This window comes from Parasteatoda tepidariorum, chromosome 11, assembly GCF_982258835.1.
Source record: "Parasteatoda tepidariorum strain Cologne lab strain chromosome 11, Ptep-v5.0, whole genome shotgun sequence".
NCBI lineage: Eukaryota > Metazoa > Arthropoda > Arachnida > Araneae > Theridiidae > Parasteatoda > Parasteatoda tepidariorum.
This window is the reverse complement of record NC_141765.1, coordinates 74,432,319-74,448,796: the sequence shown is the minus strand read 5'-3', so window position 1 is coordinate 74,448,796 and position 16,478 is coordinate 74,432,319. Positions and strand designations below refer to the sequence as shown.

Genomic DNA, 16,478 nt, shown 5'->3' with positions numbered 1-16,478 from the left:
CCATATATCTCAGGTTGCAGCTACTCCTTACATTTTGAATATGGGAAATTCAAACCCATCTAAATAGAGCAGATCTGGTAACTTTGAAGAAAAGTTTTCAGGAGCATTGATTAAAAACATCAGGAGTTTCGGGAGTCATTTCAGGAGTATAACATGACACAAATTTAGTTATATTTCTATGCATAAATTTAAAAACTATATAAATAGAAGGACATATTTAACAGAAAAATATTGAAAATGGAAAATTAATAGTTATTGAATAATATTCAGACCATCTTAGATTATGAAATCATGACCAAATTATCTTTGATAGTTGGTAAAAATTAACAGAACTATATTATTCACTTTTTTTATCAGTTTCAAAAACGCACACTTAATTTTAACGGGACAATATGAAATGAGAAAACTATGAAAGAATTGTAGACAGAATAATTATGAAGCCTCCGGAAATTCCGGGATAGTTACCATGCATGAAAAAGGCATGTTTATTCTCAGAAAGTATGTTTTTGTGTCTGATTTTGCAACTAAAAATATTGTCTGCACTAATTAATTAGAATATTTGAGCATATTCTCTAGAACCAGATGGAATCCAAGAACTGAGTCCAGTCTGATCATTAGATCGAAAGTCATTCATAGTAGCCCATTTTTTATTTTGCATAGAGTACTTCTGAATAAAATTCAATTTACATCATTATCTGTTTTGTTTTCACAGTCAAAGCGCACCATAGAAAAGTATATTACTAATTAGAATAAATAAATGACAATTTGCTGAATAAGGCAGTAACTTGCTAGTTATCTTTCTAATCATTCTAATTTAAGAAAACTAGGGTGTGTGGGTAAACTAGGGTCTTTCAGTGATTTTTCTATATTAGACACCTAACAATATTTAGGAAAATTAAATTACCTTCGCTGATTCTTTTAGAAGCAAAAAGAGCCATGATTTTTCAAATAAAGGTGCAGGGGCAATCTAGTAATTCAACCATGATCCCGTAAATTCTGAAAATTCTTTGAAAATGTAAGCAAAGAATAGTGGCAATTCAATTTCCCCGAGTCTTAATACCTAAAACTTGAGGTACAGAAACTGTGGTATAATTATGCCTTTATTTTTGCATATTTTCACAATGAGAAAAATTAAACAATAAATACTTAAAAATGTTTTAACAAAATTTTTATCTATATTTAACAAAAAAAGAAATGTAAATACTAAATAAATTAAATCTGTTTATACTCAAAAATTTGATTTATTAAACACAATGATGGTTTAAATCAAGTGCATTTAGTTGTCCTGAATGATGTTTTATATGCTCCTAAGAATGATTAAGGTAATGACAAATATAAGCTTAATGTAATGAATAATTCAAATTTCATTATCATAACTGATTTAAAGGGAAAACTAGTGTAAAATACACATATATACAAAGACATATTTATATACGAAGACAGTCTAATATTGTCAAGAGGGCGATAGTCAAAGTAACACCAAATTGAAGTGGTTTAGAATAAAAACTAGGGGAAATCTTGCAAAAATATCCTGATGAACTCTATAGTTACAGGCAAAAAGGCAATTATTGTTTCTTATAACTCGTTTAAAAAATAAGTTGAAAGAATTTGCCAGTTCTCACTCTTGGTCAAGAGAAAACTTGAAATGTTAATTCTAGCTTATGTTAGTTAATAAATTATAAGAACATGTTTAATTTTGAATAATAAATTAAGAATGAGAATTTAGATAAAGAAATAACAAAAAAATTTGTTAAATCTTTCTTTGTTACATCTCCCTTCCCAAAAAATTTTAAAAACCATCAAAAAAATTTAAAAAATTTTTAATTTACTAGCAATATTTTACTTATGTGAGAAGCACAATTAACATAAATAACCAAATTTTGAAATATTAAACAAATAATCAATATATAAAAATAATATGTTTTGTAAAAACTCTAGTAAAAATGATAAAAATTTAACACAATAATGTTACTAATTAGACACAAAATTGCTGGAGATGAAATGTTTGTAGGCCTACTTATTAATAAAAAGAATTTTTAAAAAAATTAGTTTTTATGACTTTCTTTCAGTTTGTAGTCATTTGTTTAAATTGCTTGATTAGTCTCTCACCTTTCAACTGCTTCATGATCTTTATAAGTATAATTTTCTAAAGCAATAAATTCCCCTTTAGACAAAACCTAGAAAATAAATCATTTATAAGTAAGATGAATATTAAAATGTTTTACATCCATAAAACCATAGTTAATTTCAATTACTCTAACTTAAAAAACATTAAATGAAAAATAAATTATCTAAGTTTCAAAAGAACTAATTTAAAAATATAGTAGAATGTCAATTATCTAATGCAACAGGGACAATCGACACTAAGCTTTTTTTTTCTCTTGGTAAAGTTCATATTCTTTCTTACAAAGCAGATTTCCCACATAAATTTTAATACTTTTCTATGCCGATTTTTTGATTTTTGGCAAAATTAGGCATGAAAGTGGACAAAAATAAAAAAAGTTGAACTTTTAAGACGCAGGTAGGTGAGACGAGAGGAGGTGCACCACTTACAGTCTGCCAACTCTCGATGTGCGGCTTGCAGCAGTAACCTGAACAAAATTTTATAAAATAACAAAATTTTTAAATTTAAAAAAAAAACGGAAATAGCGCATTTATGTTTTTGACCCACCCAATCTCAATCAATGTAACTTTTAGATCACTTTTTTTATGGTTAAAGCTACAGATTTACAAACAGTTTTGAAAATACCTTATTTTTAACTTCAGTTATCACTTTTGACACTCTTTATGTGTGCGGATTTCATCATAAATTACATTACTTTTCGGTAATTATTGCTACCGTTTTCATGTAGTTTTTTCGTGATTTTTTAAAATATTTTTTGCGTCTTTAAAGTTTAGAATGGGGCATTTAAATAAACTCGTTTTCGAAGAGCTTTATTTGCGCAAATCTCAATTACTATTGCTACACATTTCTACATGGTCTTCAAAATTTCAATATTTTTAGCACGATATTATTACGAACACTCTTTTAGATAAAAACTTTTTGATGTGGATTATTTGTGCTGATTTTGTCGCAAATCAAGTTATTTTTCAAACGTTAGTTTGCAAATTATTGCTACACATTTCTAAAAGGTTTTGAAAGACCAGATATTTTTTATACGCTTATGCGATACTTTAATTACAAAGCTCGCATTTAAATACTTCAGTTTTTGACGCGCTTATTTATGCCGCTTTCATCGTAAATACAAAGAGATTTTTATAGTTTTTCGGTAGTTATTGCTACGCTTTCCCCCGTGATTTAACAAATTCTCATACTTTTAATACTATAGTTTCAGGGCACATGAGTTTTGAATCACACATTAAAATAATCACTTTTTACATGCTCTATGTTTGCAAATTTTAACATAAACACATTAGAAGTTTTTTGAACTTTTTTTTGCTGCAGTTACTGCTGTATTTTTACTTGTGATTTTAAATATCCTAATATTTTAACACAACACTACTACTACAACTACACAACATACTACAACTCATGAACTTTGATTCTGTTTTAAATTTTTTATTGTAACTTAAAAAAGAACTAAGTATCTAAGCATACATATCGATACCTTCCCAGAGAAAATAAAATTATGTTAAACACAGGTCTCTTTTGCAGAAAACTAATTCAATACACGTATATATTTCTTTAGTCCCATAAACACATGCAAGTTTAACAACACATACCCAACCCATTCTTTTTCGTAGTCACATGATTTTAAAAATCATATATCACAATTCGTATTGTTTGAAATCGTCAAATGTTTAAACAAAATCATTAAATTTTCATTTAATGGCCCAAAAAAGCTATCAGATGATCAAGCAGATAAAATTATCACAATATAATTGAAAATTTTGCAAATTGCATGATAACCATTAAGAAATTTTTTACACCATTTTCTACCTACATGAACCATTTTATGTCATTTATGATCATATAGTGGGAAATGATTTGAATATCATTAAATTTTAACTCTAAGAAAGTGTAATCAAGATAAGCATCATATGTGGATTAATTGTTAAAGAAGTATTGGTCATAAAGAGTTGCAAACAAGTATCTAAATAGTTTTTTATTATTAAGGAAAATCAGTTCCTTCAAATGTAATGTTTTCTTTCTTTCTTTTTTCTCTCAGCCCCTGCCTCTTACAATTAGTTTAAAATATGTTTTAAAGTTAGTGTATACTCCCTACTAAATGTTGAATCTTATTTTGGGCAGAAAGGGTTGTTTTAATTATTTTTAACCCTAGAAACTTTCTCTAAATTAAAATATTCAGCTTGCATTTTTGCATTTATTTTATTAACTAGATAGAATATTTTTTTAATTTAATTCTCTGAGCATTAAAATTATTTAATATTAAAATTTATGTTTAAATAGACTTGTGTATTATGTAGTAAAATAAAAAAAAATAAAAAAAAACCTATCAGTTTTGTAACTTTTAATTTTAAACATTTAAAAGTATTTAATTTTCTGCGAACATATCACAAGGTTAACTGATAAAAAAAATTTAAGTGCCTAGAACAATGTTTATTGTTTATATAACAATTGTTACCTATAATTGCTGTCAACATGTCTGTCTAAATACTTGGCCAAGTGGCACTTCATTGGTTAATCTGCTGTGCATAGATGATAGAGATTATACACAAAAATGATGGCTAGTTACATGATAGAAAAACATTTTAGATTTTAAATCTGTGATTTTTCTTTTAAAAAATATCAAAGTAATTGAAATCATGATTTTAATGGAGATTTAAATCAATCTGAATTAAATTGGCAAACCCTGAAATAAATCTTCAAAAACTGTGAGAAAATAAGTTTGAAGGAAAAGGAGAAAAAGAGTAATATTTAGAAACCCAATTTGATGCATGTACCACATTGTAAACAGATAACAGTTAAAACTGCATTTATTTTAATCTACTTCATACGATAAAATAAACCATCTATTTAGTTAATAAAATGAACTAAAATCGAAAAGCACACAAAGAAATATTTTATAGGAAGAAAGAGTTTACCTTTTCTGAAATATGGTGAGCTCCAGGTTTAGTTTCTTTGTTTTCTGACATGTTTTTTGACATAGTTAATATATCTCCAGCAGATTTCTGTGTCAACACCTGAAAAGTAACATTAAAAACAAGCTGCTTCATAATTATGTTAGCATTATTTTGCTTATGCATAAGTACTTAAACACTCTAGAGTACAGCACATTTCTACTCGCCATTGGCAATTAAATATTTAGGACTAGCATATAAGTTTCATCGCTTTTTTATTAAAAAAAATTTTTTTAACTATGCTTCTATTTAGAACAAAAAATGCTGAGTCACTCACTTATGAAACCATTGCTTTTGGAATGATTGAATTTGGATTTGATTACATTATTGTTACAATAAATATGTTTCAACTTTTAAGGTTCTACATTCTTTTATGTCTCAAGTTATCCTAAAGTTCTTTATACTACATCCATTAACGTTTTAAAAATTGGTCCAATTTTTAATGAATACAAAATAGTGGCAAGCAAAAATTTTTACTGGCTGGTATCTTTAGAATTGAAATTCCAAGCAATGCTCTACAATATGAATTTATAATTTCACAATTTTTCGCAATTAAATATTGCTAAATAACAGAAATGGTGGCACAATGAACAATGGCTTAAGATCACTTGACCTCTTAACTAACATACATAGTTCTTCCACGTATCATATTTAGTTGGCCTTCAGTTCAACTCCCACTCCCAAAGTTATCATGAACTAATTTTAAACAACACTCTATTTCAGTTAAATACTAAATAACATACAGCATAACAGAATAAAAAACACTATTCAACAGATATAACACAGGATGCTTTCAGATGGTATTTTTAATTAAGAAGCTCAAGACTGTACTCGAGGAAGGTAACACAAGGACAACTGTCCCAGGGTCTAGAACTTCTGAGGGCTCAGTCAAATTTTCTTACAAAAATTCTGCGTTTTTAATTAGTTTATTTGAAAGAAAATTGCTAAGAATTACTTTATATCTATATAAAAACTACAATTCTGAATAAAGAGTTTTCAAAAATTTTACTAAATATGAAAATAAGATTTTTTTGTACTTTGATGAGGCCTGTAAAACCTATGTCGAATCTTGAAGAAGCTTATTTTCTTTATTCAATCTATTGTACGCCACATTCAAATTATATTTAATTTCATAAAAAAAAAGATATAATCATTTCCTGAGGAATGTTTGACCCATTAATACATTCCAAGGCAACTGTTAAATTTAATTGATGATTGCTCTTATAAATGTAAGATATATAATTGAAACATTTAGATTGTTCAAAAGTAGAGATGTGCCTGCTTGATCAGGCTTGGAGTTATAAATGATTTCTTTTAATCAAATTAACATTAGGAAATGTGTTTATAAGTATCTTGTTATTTTGAAAATTGTCTAGCATGAAAAATCAATTTTGTAACTGATTACTAATTGGTATTCTTTAGTGATCCAGAAAATATGAAAAAAAAAAACAGACACCCATAAGAACATCTGTTCCTTAGATAATTTGATCATTACTGCATAGTTAAATATCACTTACAAAAAAAACTTGGCAAAAAAAAACTTGGACATAGTTATTGCATCATAGAATAGAAATTAACTAATTTATTTTTAATTTGTGAGTTATTTCTTTTTTTCTACTACTTTAATTATATACTATTTTATAATATGTCTTAGTTTTGGTATTATATTTTGGCTTTTTTACAATGTCAAGCAAATCACTTTGGCGAGAATGGGATAGATTAATGGTAGAAGACTTGCAGTCTATTAGTGAAAATTTCAATAGCAGTTTGCATCACTGCAAAAGGTGGCCACTTTGAAACCAGTTAAATTTATTCATTAGTAAAAGTCTACTTTTATAATTATTTTTTATATTTTGTTAGATTATATAGTTTATTAAAACTATATAATCTAACAAAATATAAAAAATAATTATAAAAGTAACTAACTTTATAACTTTATTAAACTTTATAACTTTATTAGTATAACTTTATTAAAAGTTATATTAAAAATTGTTTGTCAGTTTTTTTGTCCTACTCTGTGAAATTCTTTATAATTTTATAAATAGATTAATAAATAACAATAAAGAAAATTAGTTTTGTTCCTTTTAATATTTATTGGCCAATGTATATTTTATGAAAAAAAAAATGCATAAATATTTCAGGAAAATATTAAAATATCATTTGACACAATATTAACTGATTACACATATTATTTATCAAAAAAGATTTTTTAAAGCATTCTGTTATACACTTGCACCTGAGTCCAGGGTAATTTTTGCGTAATATGACCAGTTTTGTTTCCTTGTTCAAATTTAATGTGTAGTTTTTTTAGTGGCTAGAAAAACTCAAATAAATTTTTAAAAAAAAAATTTCAGATCTTATATTTTTTCGAATTTTATTCATGGTTTGAACAACAAACAGCAAGCACTATTCAGTTTATAACACCAGATATTTTGTTAAGAATAAGTGCTAACAGTTGATAATAAATACTACTTTGTTTGAAAATCTTAAAAACATGTTTTCATTGAGTTCATTGATTGCAATTCAGGATAATTTTCAACCAATAACTAAGTCAAAAATACATTTAATTCACAAAATAAAAATAAAAAATGATTCATAAACTTTAAAAGTGTAAAAAAAAAAAAAAAACTCAGTTAATACTTTTGAATTTTTAAATGAAATCAAAATAAACTCTAATCAAGTCAGTTTTAGTCTGTATTCTTTGTAAAATAAGACTTGACCAACAGGTCGCATTTATTTTACACTTTTAATTCATATACCCTAAGAATTAACAAAACAAAATTAAAGTTTTTGACTTGATGCACTTAGGATTGAAAAAATAAATTTCATAGTTATATAACATAAAACTTCTTTTAAACCATTTTATGATAAAACACTAAGGAAAATTAAAAATTCATTTGAAGGTTTAGGTTTATATTTTTTTTTATTATGAACAAAAAAAAGTAAATATACTAAATACATATAGAAAATGAAACAAACAAGGTTTTTGAGTCAACATACATTTTTATGCTATTTATCAATTTTTTTAAATTGTTATCATTGAAAAAAAAATTCTAAAAATGTAATACTAGAACTTTTATATCAGCATACATTTTACTATCTAGCAGCCCACCTTTTCAGAATTGCTCAGATACAAAAAATCTTAAATAGAAAATTTATACAAGAAAATAAATAAATGCTATTCAACATGTACACACAATATCCAAAAATGGACCTCAAAACTTACCTAAAATAAATATTTAAGTTTTTTTTAGCAATTGATTTGCATTTTGTGTTTATCAATTTTACATATTATATAATAAGGAAACTAAGTAGAATAGTTTCTACAACAAGTTTATATAAAGTTGATTATAACAAGTTTATAACTTTAAGCTTTGAAATTAGATTACTTTATAGAAAAAAGTAATAATGGTTGTCAAGATTAGTCTGACTTTCTAAACTAGACTTTACTGCTTTACTTTATTGATTATTTTTAATATTTAAACATAAAATCATCAATCAGAACTATTTGATAACAGATGTTGAAAGAGTATAAACTTAACCCTATCTCTGTATTAAAAAATCACTTTGTTTTCCTTAAGTCACTAAAATAAATATTCTATTCCTTATAACTTGTAATTGCCACAGTAAACATAAAATGGATTTTCTTTTCCTGGTAAAATTAATCAACATTAAGTTTAAATAAAACAAAAATTAAAAATAAAAAAAATTGTCTAAATAATATAAAACAAAAATTAAATTGTTTCCCTTCGGAATAAAATATCAGCCACTTGCTCTATCAGATATCTGAAAAAGTCTTTTGTAGACAACTGCAGCTTAGGAATAGATTAAAGAGAACAAAGAAATAAAATGTATGCGTCAATTTCATATTAGTATATTTGGAAAAACAGATAAAATATTGTGATTTTAATAAAGTATTTCAAATGATCTTAGTACTTTAAGACAATGAAGTATCATAGTTGGTGTGAAGTATGTAGAGCAATGAAATTGGTTTTATTCTTCTTGCAAAATATATTTTCTCAACTAAATAGCAGGTTCGCTATAAGGGAAAGCTACCAAATCCAAAGGGTACAGAATATCTCTGATCGTTAGAACGAGGTTCGGGGAAAATTCAGACCCTGGGAAAATTTTTGATCTAATTAAAGCAAAAAATTGCAACAAAAATTTTTATTGTAAAAATATATATCACTTTATAAAATTTTCACATGAAAAAAAATTTAAAAAATGACTGAATTAAAATCATGTTAAGTATATAAAACCATGCTATTTTTAATATAATATTACATGGAAATTAGCACCGATTTGAATAAATATTTCGCAGCACCCATGATTTGCATAGAGTCCATCGAAAATCCATGCGGAGTTTCTATCATTTTTTTAAGCAAATATTGACTACGAATTTTTTCATTTTTTTTTTTTAAATCACAATATTTTTATGCGTGTTATTACAACACTCTAAATTTGAATCACGCACTTTGCACTTGATTATTGAATTTTGAAATGACGATTCTATCTATGTTGGTAATGGCTATTGATTCCAGGGTTTGAAAAAACCCGGGGATTTTTGAAAAAACCCAACCCGCCTGGGTTTTATTGAAAAAACCCGGGGAAAATTGGGTTTTATTTGAAAAAACCCGGGGAAAATTGGGTTTTTTCATTTAGTGCTCATAAATTTTACTGTGAAAATATTTTTCTTTATTAAATAGTATTGTATAAGTAAACACTAAAATTTCATCTGACTTTTACCTGTAATAAAATTAAACTGGAATAAATATTTAATGGTCTTCAATGTTTTTATAATACGATTAATAGAAAGTGAAATTAAAATTATGTATAATTATAAAGAGTATCAGTTACTTGTCCCTTTTTTCAAATATTTAGATAAATATATGCATTTTAACTTTATAGTTTCAAAAAACAAATTAATCTTAAAATTATTAAAAAGCATATATAAAAAGTTATAGCTCATTTTTTTAAAATCAGATAATAAAACTTTAAATTTGTTTATTGTTGTTTAATGTATCACTTAATAAATTTTTGTTTGTTTGATTTCAATATTTTTAAACATGATTAAAAGAAACAAAATAAATTGTATTCAAATGAAATCTTAAAAATATTTAAAAAATCTTAAAAGTAATATTTTAATTTTTAACTGTTTTTTAATTGTGATAAACTTTCTCCAAATAGTTAAAAATTGTCAGCAGATGTTAAGAGTTAACTTAAAAAAAAGGTCAACTTTTTCCTTTATTATTATTATCATACAACAGATTCAAAGTGTCTACATTTCTCTCTTAGATGGCAATACACTTTTACGAGTTTTGTAGCTTTATCTATTCCTAATCTATTTCGAAGTTTACTCTGCACCAAACCGAAAGTTGAAAAGTGTCTTTCGATAGAGACAGAAAATGCTGGTGCTGAGTGCAAAGAAAAAAGAATTGACAGAAATTTTGTGGAAGCTAGGAATTTTATTTATTTACTTATTTATTTATTTTTTTGCCATAATTTTCCACTATTTTTTGATGAAAACTGTTCAATAACAGTGTCAAGCATCATTGATTTTGGAAAGTATTCAGGATCGGAAATTTTGGATGCCATAACACATGGCAGAAATTCTGGATGATGCTTAGAAAGACAGCTTTCTGCTAATTGGTCTTGTTCATCATTTAAAAATTGTCCCCTTGTTTCGGGATCCAGGATGCATATGCTGATAAATGATGTGGCTGAACAGCCTGATCTTTTAACAAAATGTTTATGGGATTCTAATTCATCACACGATAGTAAGTTAATTCATATTTCAACAGGTTCTGAAATTGAAATGTTTTCTGGTTGAAGCTTTTTTAAAGCTTCAGAAACAATTGATATCTGTTTTTCCCAATTGATAGTTTATTGGTAAAGCCCAACATTATTTAATTTTTTTGACATATAAAATTGTTCAAGAACAATCTCTTCATATTTATGGTAATTATTGGCAAAAGTTTTTACGCGCTCACAATATGAATTCCACCTAGTATCATTGGTCATCAAGCAGTTTTTTTTCATTTGCCCATCCATGTGCTTGATGCACATTTCTAAAATATTTGTTTACTTCAACGATATGTCCAATGATAGTATTAGGAGATACTTCTTTTTGAACCAAATTTAAAAAAAAAAACAATTTGTGAAAAAAACCACCAAGTGGGTTTTTTCAAAGTGGGCCCACTTGGGGAACCTTATATGTATTTTATATTAAGTTTAAATGGCGCATTATCACTAATACATATTTGAATCTTCTTTATTTTTAAGTACATTACGTTTCATAATTTTTTAACTCAAGAATTATAAAATATAAATGCAGTAATATAAAAGGAACAAGTTTATTAATCTTTTTGTTTTCACACACATTTATTTACTATTTTTATTAAACATATGGATATTACCCATTATAAAATTATAATCTGTAAATATTTATAATCAGTAAAAACTAAAATTTCATCTGACTTGAGTTAAATAAAAAACTGAAATAAATATTTAATGGTCTTACATGTTTCTATAATAAGATTAATAGAAAGTGAAATTAAAACTACATATAATTATAAAGAGTATCAGTTACTTGTCCCATTTGTTTTCAAATAATTAACCCTAGAAAAGGATTTCATTTTTAGATAAATAATTTTAAAAAGTTCTCCTATAAAAAGTTTTAGCTTTTTTTTTTCTTAAGCTAGAAAATAAAGCTGTTTAAATTTGTTAATGTATCACTTAGTAAAAAAAGAAAAAAATTGTTTCTTTTCAATTTTTTTTAATATATTATATTATTATATTACCTGTATGTATTATATTACCTGTTTATTAATATATAAAGCATGCAACTATAGTTGAAAAATTGATCTTTTCAGACTACATTATTTAAATTTTTATTTGATTTAATATCATTAAAATATTACTTTTTTGAAAAAACCCACTTGAAGTTTCAATAGCACCTACTATAAAAATTATATGAATATTTGAGTTTCTTTTACTTTACTAATATTAAAAACTTAATCATATAAATCATGCAACTCTATTTGACAAATTTATGCTGCACAATAAATTATATAAAAATAAATGTGAAACAATAAGTTCTAGTAAAAAAAAAAAAAAATTTTTTTTGAAAAAACCCACTTATCGTTCCAAGTGGGTTTTTTCAAGGTGGGCCCACCCAATAAAACCCGGGCGGGTTTTTTCAAAGTGGGCCCACTTGGCGAACCCTGATTGATTCACACATTGCTTTTAAAATGTTCATATATTTCACACGTTATTTCGACAAGCTAAATTCAAGTTACACATTTGAGTAATTACTTTTTGCCGCAGTTACTAATTTTGTCCCATTTCATAAAAAAATACATGTTTTTATCATTGTTTCAACTGTTGCTGCTCTCAATCAATTTTTTTTATGCGTCTTTTTTTAAAAAAATCTCATTTTTTCCCATACATTATTACAATATACAAAATTCTAATAGTGTATTTAAGTCCACTTTTTTCTCAAAAGGTTTGGTCATTTTATTCTATCAATTTTTTGGCAATTATTGCAGATTTCTAAAATACCAATATTTTGAATACAATATTATTTATAACAATGCATGAGTTAGGAGTCATGTATTCGAGTAATCACTTTTTGATGTGTCCATTTCACATGATTTTGCTGTAAATCTGGTTTTGACATGGGCTTCTTTCCCGGCAAATTATTCTCATATTGCAAGATTTCAAAATCCAGTCTTTTTTTTTCTTTTAAACGTGAAAATAATATCGCCTTTATTAGAATATTCTTATGTTCATGCAATTCATATACATGCATTGTTATATGTTGAGATAGCTATTCTGCTTACGAGCTACAGCATGTCAAATACGCCAAAAATTGTGAGATGCACAATTCAGCGTAAAATATATAAAAAAATTAAATAGAATAAGAGCATCAAAAGATTTATATGCAAAATTAAACTTTATATTTTTTGTATATAATTGAAGTAAATAAAAATAATTTTAAACTGAATTCATATAGAAATTTGGTTTTAATTCTTTAAATAATTGCATTTTTTTTTCTAATCATAAAATACTTGCTTTTTATGTATGTTTTTAAAATAGATATTTGTATTATTTTAAAAAAGGACTTGCTTTTAGAAAAAATTGACTCAGAAATTTGCAAAACTTGGGTTTTAGGGACCTATAGTTTCTTTAGTCTTGTAGAATCTAAGTCCTGTAGAATTGTTGATGAGAAAAAAATTTAATACAAAGCATTTATTTTCTTTCTCCCTTTAAATACCATGAATGTTATTTTATAGCATGAAAGTTATGGCCTATCATTTAATATTTTTTCATTAAGGTCTATCCTTTAATATTTTTTCATTAATTTAACAGAAAATCAGTGAACAGCATGAAAAAAAATTGGGTATTAAAAAACTACAGGTAGCATTCACGATAATTTAATATAATAAAAATGTAGTATTTGGTCAAATAAGGCATTAGAAAGATGGAAAAGTAAGTTATCATTTAAATATTAAAATACACATTTTTAAAGATTTTAACATGGTATATAAGTATGCCATACTTGCTGTCTAAAAACAAAGAATATTTTCTGTTAATGTTATGTTAAATATAACAGAAATAACTTTTCAATTTGTTTATTTATAAAATTGAATTCTTTAGTTTATGAGTAAGACCTTAAATTTATTTTGATAAATTATTACTATTTCAATACCTTTTGATTTCTATTATTTTCAGCAGATATACCAGATCAGCAGATATCACTAATTTAAAAAATTAAGTGTCAAATATTTAAAAAAAATTTTCAACTATAGCTAACAGATAACAAATAATCTTTGTACATGTAAATTTTAAGCTCAACTCAAAGTGATTAAACTTCAATTTTATGTATATAAAATACATATTTATTACCTTATAGATACAAATGACAAATTATCTGAGCAAAAGTTTTTTTTAAGAGTTCTTGCTGTTACGGAGGAAAAAAAAATACTTCGTAATAATTACCATTTTATAAGATAAAGTCTTCACTACCAATCTTCACAGCAATACAAGACAAAATGAGTTAAAGTTTCCTATGATTGTGTCTAAAAAGTTAAGCAATCATTACTAAAAGCTACAAATACATGTATATAGCAGGACTGATAATGCAGCTAAAAAAGGAACATTTATCTACCTTGCACTTTTATCAATAAACACTGTAAAGATAGTTCAAAGTATAAAACAAGAGCAAAGTTGAAAGAAGACACATTTAGAACGCATTGACCATTATCTATTGCCATAAAGTCAAGGGCAAAATAGATAAAAGAAAAATTTTGCAAAAATGAATGCAAGAATACTACTTCTACAGAGTAAGAGGGGGAAAAAAAAACCTTTTCTTACATTAGCTTCTCAAAGTATCATGCACATTACTTGAATTTAAAATTATGCATTAAAAATCTAACATACATTTTTCCAAAATGAAATATGCTTTTTGAAATATTAAATATACTTTTTAATGTGATTTATACAAAAATTTAAAATTCTAATTTTTTTGTAATATCTGAATACAAAAAATTCAAGAATTTAACTTTGATATAATACAAATTTTTTAACACTCAAAATATAAATTTAAATAAAATGAATAAGTTATTCGGAAGCCTATTAAGTCAGGTGTATCTAAGAAGTGTAGCTATGTAGGAAAATGAGGGATGCAGTTGCCTTAAGGTGTTCAAGATATCTATAATAAATAGCTTCAGATATCAATAAAAATCAGTATATACCATTATGGTTTGCTTATTCAATCCACATAACTGGTTCTTTGCAATACTTTATAGTTATAATTATTTTTTTTAGGAAACCCCTATCTCTGAGTTAGATTTACATTTAAGTGACAAGAAACCACATTATTATTATCAACAACAAAAAAAGTTAAAAAGTTAATGTAGCACAACATTAAATTTTTTCAACAAAAAAATTCCACTTTTAATGATTATTGAAATAAATTACAGAAACTTACTAAGTTTTCATAATTATTTTTTTTTTTTCACTTTCACCATAGAGCAAGTCTTTCATTGATTACTTGAATGTTTGGTTTGTTAATTTGGGTTTTACATCTAATTTGATACATGTAGAAAGAGCTTCAGTTTACTTTTTGTCAATATTTCAGTACATTTTATGGTGCCAATGAAGAATGTATGAAGAAATTAACTAAAAATTTAATTATTATATAGAAAGGAATAAGACTGTAATCTCTAACTAAAGTCATTTGTGCTCATAATAGCCTAACAAGTCTATTATGAGCACAAATGACTTTAGTTAGAGATTAGCCTTTATTAGTATTTTCTCAATTAAGTCTAAGCATAAATTGAGAAAATACTAATAAAGACAACACTTTATCATAGTCTTTATTAGTATTTTCTCAATTTATGCTTCTGCAAATAATATAGTGAGCTTAATGAATTTTTACGTAAGAAATTTGAGTTTTTTCAAAAAAAAGATTTTATAAAAGCAGACTTGTACTTAAGACTTTTATAATAATACATATCGGTATCAGTACTAAGAGATTAAAGGTTAGAAAATAAAAAGCCTTCCCAATACAAATTGCTGTTTCCCTAGTTCTTACAAATTCTGTTCTTACAAAAGTTCCCTAGTTCTTACAAAAAAAAGATAGCTTCACCATTTATATCGACCTTGCAATAGATATTTAGCAGTAATTAAAAAGAATTCGAAATTTCGTGATAAAATTTACAATTTAGAAGATATTGTTGAATTGATTAACACTAGAAAGACATACCTAGAAAAGATGGAAGGGGCTAGTATAGCATTTCCTATATTTTTCTAGAATGGAGATAAAATAAACATCTAAAATCACAAAATATAGTGACAAATTAGTAATTAAAGATATAGTAAAGGCCTAATCATTAGAATTTCCTTTTTTTTCCCCATTATGATATAAAAAAAGTTTGATTAAACGAAACATTGACTTTTTCAATTATACTTATATTTTTGTTGTTCGGAAAATTTTATTTTTACTCTTTATAAATGATAATAATTGCAGATTAAAAAAAATTAACAGAAATACTTCATTTCAATTAATGAAACTGAAAATTTATGATACCAACATTGATTTAATTTCATTTTTAAAGTTTTTATAAAAATCAATAAGGCTTTTTTTTTTTAACATATTTGCCGCAATATGGGTATGTGTACCATGCTAGATTTCCTTCATACTACCTTGATTTAATTCTGCATTTTTCATGACATGTCAGAAGCTCTTCACGTAATTGGAAGATATAATTTCTGCGACTAAGTTCCTCCTTTCCTGTTAACTTTTTATGTAAAATTGACACATCTATAGCTGATATATGTAAAATTCTAATTTAATATTATAAAGACGTGTCATAGTGATTCTGAAAAAGATA

At 25.6% G+C, this 16,478-nt stretch overlaps 1 protein-coding gene across 8 annotated transcripts in view; it reads right to left on the bottom strand.

Annotated features, from left to right (window-relative positions):
* The window catches only part of LOC107436389 (ADP-sugar pyrophosphatase), a 50,536-nt gene that overhangs the window by 19,909 nt on the left and 14,149 nt on the right, over window positions 1-16,478 (bottom strand). For 4 of the 8 annotated variants that reach the window (XM_016048091.5, XM_071187688.2, XM_016048093.4 and 1 more), the window contains 3 exons: window positions 14,083-14,162; window positions 5,047-5,145; window positions 2,110-2,177 (listed from right to left, as the gene is read on the bottom strand). In XM_016048091.5, coding sequence (XP_015903577.1) covers window positions 2,110-2,177; window positions 5,047-5,145; window positions 14,083-14,085 — 170 coding nt within the window. In that variant the 5' untranslated portion in view covers window positions 14,086-14,162. Of the gene's footprint in view, window positions 1-2,109; window positions 2,178-5,046; window positions 5,146-13,989; window positions 14,163-14,251; window positions 14,296-15,850; window positions 15,895-16,478 lie in introns of those variants that run through there. The other 4 variants (XM_087155327.1, XM_071187692.2, XM_016048096.4 and 1 more) reach the window with 4 other exon arrangements.